The 6,970-nt window shown below is 41.2% G+C and overlaps 1 protein-coding gene across 1 annotated transcript; it reads left to right on the forward strand.

Moving 5' to 3' along the window:
- Positions 1-1,394: 1,394 nt before the first annotated feature.
- tmem256 (transmembrane protein 256) lies at positions 1,395-6,636 on the forward strand. The gene is made up of 4 exons (XM_079579671.1): positions 1,395-1,512; positions 1,966-2,003; positions 3,615-3,695; positions 6,442-6,636. The coding sequence occupies exons 1-4, from the start codon at positions 1,431-1,433 to the stop codon at positions 6,583-6,585; spliced, it is 345 nt and encodes a 114-aa protein (XP_079435797.1). The 5' UTR covers positions 1,395-1,430; the 3' UTR covers positions 6,586-6,636.
- Positions 6,637-6,970: the final 334 nt, after the last annotated feature.

The following is a 6,970-nucleotide window of genomic DNA, read 5'->3' on the forward strand; positions in this document are numbered from 1 at the left end:
ACTGCAGCAGGAAGGGAACGAGGGGCAGAAGAGAGACAAACTGATGATCTAAAGTGGATCCATTTTGCCTCGTCAGAGCCGTAATCCAAACGTTCTCATGCAGCGCATATATTCACTTTTCTTTGAGCACAAAAGCCCCTCCAGAACCACCTGTTTCAGCCGGACTCAGAGCAGCTGTTTAGTGCCGCTCTTGAGTTGAGAGCCACTTTAGGTCGACCTAACAAGAGACTGTGTGAAACACCATTAAGTTTATTTATATAGCACTTTGCAGCAACACCCTTTGTTTTTATTATGGTGAGCACAGATCGAAGTTCTCCTTTAGTCTTAAAATTCTGCACTTACAACCTTAGCATAAAGGTTTGGAAAAGTCTATTGAGAAATTTCAGGTTTTCATATTCAGACAAAAGAAAGGAAATGAACAATAGACTGAGCGAGGCGTGGCTTCCTCCAGCACGGGCTAACCGATGCTCATTCATGCTAGCCATTTGGCTGGGTCTTTGGAGCCACTTCCATTACTTATAATACAGCAACATATAAACATACTAATAGCACAAGGAAGAAAATAGGACAATCCACAAACACGTGGATGTCAGAATGACAAGCCTGTATCCAATAATGACAGAAAGAAAGTTTCAATGGAAAGTCCATTTGAGCAGGTGACATCCAGGTGACTGCAACCACTTCTTTAGGGCCTCCGGAATCATTGGTCCATTAGTCCTATTAGTCCACTGATTATGTAGCCTACAGTCTAAACATTAATGCGCACCGTAGACACCCTTCTTAAGACAGGGACTGTAGATCGCTTCCATTCCTCAGTCAGTCATGGTTGTGATGGTTTTGGAATTTCCTTATAGTCAACAGCTGTGTCAAATGTCACTGGTCCCGATTTGGAAAGATAGCCTCTCTGTGTCACATTCAATTCCTTATTGCTAAAAGGTACCAACCAAGAACTAGTTATCCAACCAAAATAAGGCATAATCTCCTTTCACCCAGTATTGTTATGTCTGCTAAAACCTGCAGGTAAAAATACATATATTATATATAAAAGAGAAAACAGATTTGACTAAATAGATTAATAATTGATAAAATAATACATAAACGAAAAATAAATAAAGCTATTTCTTTTTGCCAAGGAGCGCATTAAAATACATCCAACTTTCTAAACAAATACATTTAAAGTTAATAAAAATATATTAATAAACATGGCAACAAATATACATATATATATATATATATATATACAGCAGTTATGTGCTTTTACATATTAATTTTAATGTTTAACATTATTATTGTAATTTTACTGGGTCAAATAAGCACGAGGAGTCGTCGAATTGTTGAAGGAGACGAAAATCCCTATTGCCCATGAACGCACCGCCGTCACCTCCGCTGCTGTTAGCAAACACTGGAACTAGCTTAGCACAGGAGCTAACATGAGCGCTGCGGTCGTGGTCCGAAGGTTAGCGGCTGTATCGGGGGCTTCAGCGGTCGGACTGGGGGCGTATGGAGCTCACGGTACCACACCACACATGCACACTCCAAACACGCTCGGACAGGCTTTTTATCTGACACTTTTAGCCCGCAGGACAGCTGTATTATTGCATTATGTCATTGGTGGCAAACGGGACTCCTTGCAGAAAGATGTGAAATGTAGATTGTTGGTCTTGTTAAAGCAGTTATGTTTATGATATCGAAACAATACATGACTTTTTGCATTCTATGTGAAGTATAAAATAATTCGGGAGTCATAAAATTTGACCTACATAAATGTCATCTTCATTATACTTTGGCTAACTGTGCAAGAGGGTGCACATAAACCATTTGATCATTGAATTCTAGTGTTAGTCTCGTGTAGCATCCTCATTTTTAACCCTTTGAAACCCGACCATAACAGAATGTTTAAAAAAAAAAAACAGAAAGATTTGTCTTCTTCTTTGTATTTAAATTGTTTATTTTGTATTTCCACAGGTTTCAAAAACTCAGACCCTGATGACTACCGCATAGTGGTAAGTTCAACCTGTTTCAGTTTGAATACAACTCACTGGCATGTCACAAATGACCCTGTCATTTCATCTCAATGTAAAATCAATGTAATGGTTATTCAATACGAGCGACTGCAATGTTGTCCAGTTTGGGGGCAAAATGAGGGTATTAAATACATTAAAATAGTTCTATGATGGTAATAACAAGGTTCACAAACAGGCCATTGCTTCACTGTAACAGATCAGTCATTTTATATAACAGAGGCCTGGGTGCATCAGCTGTTTGCCCACCATTCACCAAAACATCAGCTAAAAATCGCAGAAGTAAACAACTACAGCACAAGCTTGGATGGATGGGAGCGACATCGGGCACTTTTGCTAAGAAAGCAAAAGGACATTCAGTGTGACGGCATAAGAACATCTCAGATCATCGTTGGCTGCGTACCTGTCATATAACTAACAGGGATGGAATAAAAGCTGTAACTATAATTGCATTACGAACTGGCCACAATGTTACATATAGAAATGTAACTGACGTGGAATGATCACGGTGCTCAATTTCAATGCGTTAACGTCCTCTCTGTGATTTAGAAGTTCTCAGACGGTCTCTGCCCATTTATTTCTGTGGAAGAGGGCTTCTGTTTCACCCACAGGGGGCGCTAACCTTCTCCGTGATATATTGTTCCAGGGCGGCACGATTTTGACAAAAAAACATAATTGTGATTTTTTTCTGATGGATATTGTGAAATATAGTATTACATTTGAAAAGATAAGACTATGTAATAATTGTGCCAGCCCTATGTCTTTGTGAGATCAGACATAATACTATTATCAAACAGTTTCAATTGTATCTTGTTCTGAAATCCATCCATCCATCCATCCATTTTCTTCCGCTTGTCCGTTGCCGGGTCGTGGGGGCAGCTGTTGGAGCTGTCCAGATCACATTGCACCAGCCCCTATGGCTCCTCCTGCAGGTGGTGGGTCCACAGAAGGGCGGCCTCATTATTAACCGGGCCTGTTGGTCTCTCATAAGGAGCTTCTGAACCGCTCTTTGTCTGACCCGTCACCTAGGACCTGTTTGCCGTGGGAGACCCTACCAGGGGCACGAAGCCCCCGACAACAGAGCTCCAGAATCATTCGGGTGCTCAAACCCCTCCACCATGTTAAGGTGGCGGTTCCAGGAGGGGTTGTTCTGAAATATAATATTTAAATAAGTTCTTGTTTTTAATGAAAAAGATATTTGAAACGATCAATATGCAACTCAGTGATGGGATTTATGGCTCTTTAACAGGAGCCCAGTCTTTGAGTGCCATTCATTTCAAAGAGCCGTTCAAAAGACTGGCTCATCTTTATATGGACTGTTCATGACCCCAGCTACAAAAGGTATTGTCTGAGAGACGCCAGGATATTGTGTCATATGCCTCAAAGGTAAAAACCTTGCCTTTGCTAACTATAATCAATTGCATAAGGTATTTGAACAAAATGTTTTTGTTACACCTCGCGTCTTTCAAGAACCTTAAAAAAACATTTGAAAATAAGAAGACACGATGAATGTAATAAAAGAAAAGAAAGAAAGAATAATCAGCGTCCCAGGAGTACAATTGCCTACAAATGTTTTCATATTTCTTTCCTCAGCTTTTCGAGACTGCCAACAAGTACCACTTCTACCACAGCCTGGCCCTGCTGGGAGCCGCGCAGTGTCGACAGCCTGCTGTGGTGAGTATACCGGGCTCCACAGACTCTGCTGGCACTTCTGAAAACTGTCATGGGACAAAAAAAAAAAGAGCAAAACAAGCAGTTGAGAAGTGTACAGTACTTAAACAAGGCAAAGTCAGGAAAGGGTAGTTGTGTCAATCAACTGCTGCACACTTTCCATTGGGGTCAATAAAAGCAATAGGTGAGGAAAGCACTTCTCTTTGGTCCTCATGGCAGGGTGCTGACGTTACTGTGATACCACCCCCTAGTGGCAAGGGTTGACTCCCTTTCATCTGCCAATCCTACGCAGACTTTACACATTCTAATCACTGCAAAAAACATTAGATTAGAGAAACAGCTGCAGAAGAGGCTCTACCAACACTGCAGAGGAAGCTCTCGTGTCCCTCTTAACGCCACCGGTCACTCATTTGATGACAGCTACAATATTGGCTCAAGATAATCAATGACAGGTAACAGGTAGTGATCAGCGAGAGTAGGGTTGTTGAGACTGACACTAAAAGGTGCATCATGCGACTTTTTATGTGGACAAAAATGTTGATATTTACTTGTGTTTGACCCGGCGGCTGTATGAGCGGTCAGGATGACGCCTTTACTTTCCATCACAGTGGTCTACAGGACGCTTCAGGATCAGGTTGGAAGGTTTTCTCTCCTGACGGACCCTCTCAGCAGAAAACCTTCCAAACTTTTGATCCTGCTTTGCAGAGGCCACTGTGATTAAAGGTAAGGGCGCCATGCTGACCGCTCATACATACAGACGGCATCTCTGGAATCGCCCATATATGGTCATTTTTGAAAACAGTTAAGGGGGAAAACAATTTTGAAATAATGTATATTTTCTGTAAGTATTCAAAAACTACTGTAACAAATGCTGAAATATGAATATAGTTTCTACTAAATGATGATACAAAGACATGGGGAGGAGGAGCAGAGTGGTTCAACAGCCCATAAATACATGAATAACGGAGAATGCTAACTTCATGCTACATGTTAGCATCGGGCTAATGCTAACGGTTAGCTAGCGTTTGCTACAACTGCCGTTTTTTCACTTCTACTGAACAATCCGCTGTGAGAAAATATCCACATGGACCTGATTTACACTTGACTTTATTTATGTGATAAATAAGTTGATAGTTGATCCACCAGAAAATGGCAAAAAAGAGGGAAAATTGTGTTTCTCTAAAGATTCTATTTTCCCCCTCGGCGAAGCCACGCCCCCTTCGATGACGAGATGCCGTCTGTATCTATACAGCCTCTGGGTCACTACAAGGTCGAATACACACAAACACACAATGTTGTTTGCTAACAGGTTGAGAGTAGCTTTAGTAGGGTGGGACTAGGATGATACTTTGTTTTTACATAATACTAAATATTTTGTATCATTTTGTTAGACATTAATCATTTAAAGGCTTAAAATCGAAACATTATTGTTGAATGTTTGGTAGTTTTGGAAAGTATCAAGTAGTTCAAGAGATTTATGTAAAAAAGTAGAAAAAATATGACTGTATGGTGATGTTATAGCCATTCTAGGGACCAGGCCACCGTTCCTCCATACTGAGACAGGTTCTTACCTGAGCTTAGATGAGTTGATGTGTACCTGTCTGGTCTTTGTGCCCGTGGAAGAGCTGGGTCGCTTCTAACCTCACCACGTTTGGAGCTATAGGAATACATTGGGAGAGGTCAAATGCTTATAACATCTTTGGTCGTTTTGCGTGACTGAGCGCACGCACAAAGACCAGACAGTTACGCATCAACTCGTTTAAGCTCAGGTAAGAACATATCTCAGTATGGAAAAACGGTGGCCTGTTCCTTTATTAAAGTACTGTACTTAAGCTGAGGTTCTGAGGATCTCCACTTCACTTGAGTTCCTTTAACTTCACAAATACATCAGTTCTGTTATGGGGGAAGACTTTAGTGCAATATATATGTTACTGTGGCAAACACTCGCTGATCCTCGAAGTCTCCAAAGCCCAAACATTTACAGAAACGCGACATACCAGTGCATTTCTTTGACCTTTTCAACATGCCAGCCTGTCCGGCGGCAAGTGTCCAGCATGTATCCTCCTCTTTTGTGAAATCCACTTAAATAATGCCAGATTAAACCAAAGCGGCGCGGTCAGCAGCACCGTGCGGACAAGTGCCCTTTGATGCAGCCCCAGCGCTCAGCAGTTCAAAGGTTTGCAGATGAAATGGAATATAGATTATGCTCATTAATATATAGATGTGGTTAGTTATGGGGCAGGAGAAGGAGACCAGAGGAAATTCTGCTTTTGGATAAAAGGACTCCATTCGAAAGTACAAGGAACAACTCATTCAGGCTTTTAAAAGTACTTTGTGTGCTTTGTGTTTACTGTTACTGTCGACACCTGCATTATGTTCCCAAGACAAATTTCTACTTATGGGACTATAGAGTTGATCTTTTATCTATTGTTTGACTTAACCTACCTACCTACCCCTGCAGATGGAAATGAATATATGATTGAGACTCATGACATGCAAAGTCTTTGTTATATTTTGATGATTACGGCTTACACAGTCCATTTTCAAAATATTCTAATTTTCTGAGATGTTTTAATTGGGTTTTTTACAAGCTGAGAGCCATAATGATCAAAATTATTATTGACATATCTCACTTTGCATGATGATTATGGACAAAAACAAATTCAAAATCTCAAAAGATTAAAAAAAACCTGTTATATACACCCTGCATAAAATGGAAGCTTGAATGAAAACGTGCTGTCCGTTTCAGGCTGGCACCCTCCTCGTGGCCGGAATGGGCTTGTTCTGTGGAGCTCTGTATCGCCAAGCTCTGACCGGAGAGGTGGCGCCCAAGAAGGTGGCACCCTTCGGTGGGATGGCGATGATCGCAGGCTGGTTGGCGTTACTTCTGTGAACCTTCCCCCCCTCCTCCCCTCTCTACGCCGTGTCTGTGTGTGATGCTAAACAGTCCAACAGTGTACGAATGGACCGCTCCCATGGGTGTCACCGCGAGATAAGGGTGACGGCCTCATGGACAGTCCTTCTAATCAAGAGTGACAGTTTTGTCATGAAGGATATTAGACTCATTTTGTGTTGGGATTGAAGATGATCATTTTTACATAAAGGCATTCTTTTCACTGATAATAAATGACATTTTGTTGCACCTAATCTGATATAGTACATGAATTGTAAACGCTACAATAAAGGGATGTATAGTTTAACAATGTTTGAACCATCCATTTATTTCTGCTTATCTCATGCCCAGTGTCTACTTATGTCCTTGCACAAAAACTCAGTCT

The sequence above is a fragment of the Gobius niger genome (genome assembly GCF_951799975.1).
Source record: "Gobius niger genome assembly, chromosome: 21".
In the NCBI taxonomy this organism is placed as follows: Eukaryota; Metazoa; Chordata; class Actinopteri; order Gobiiformes; family Gobiidae; genus Gobius; species Gobius niger.

What these genes read in the sequence shown, in the direction of transcription:
- tmem256 (XM_079579671.1), top strand. Translation starts at nt 1,431, where the DNA reads ATGAGCGCTGCGGTCGTGGTCCGAAGGTTAGCGGCTGTATCGGGGGCT. An exon ending in CTGATGACTACCGCATAGTG is followed by an intron (nt 2,004 to 3,614) that starts GTAAGTTCAACC and finishes TTCTTTCCTCAG; the next exon opens with CTTTTCGAGACTGCCAACAA. An exon ending in AGTGTCGACAGCCTGCTGTG is followed by an intron (nt 3,696 to 6,441) that starts GTGAGTATACCG and finishes TGTCCGTTTCAG; the next exon opens with GCTGGCACCCTCCTCGTGGC.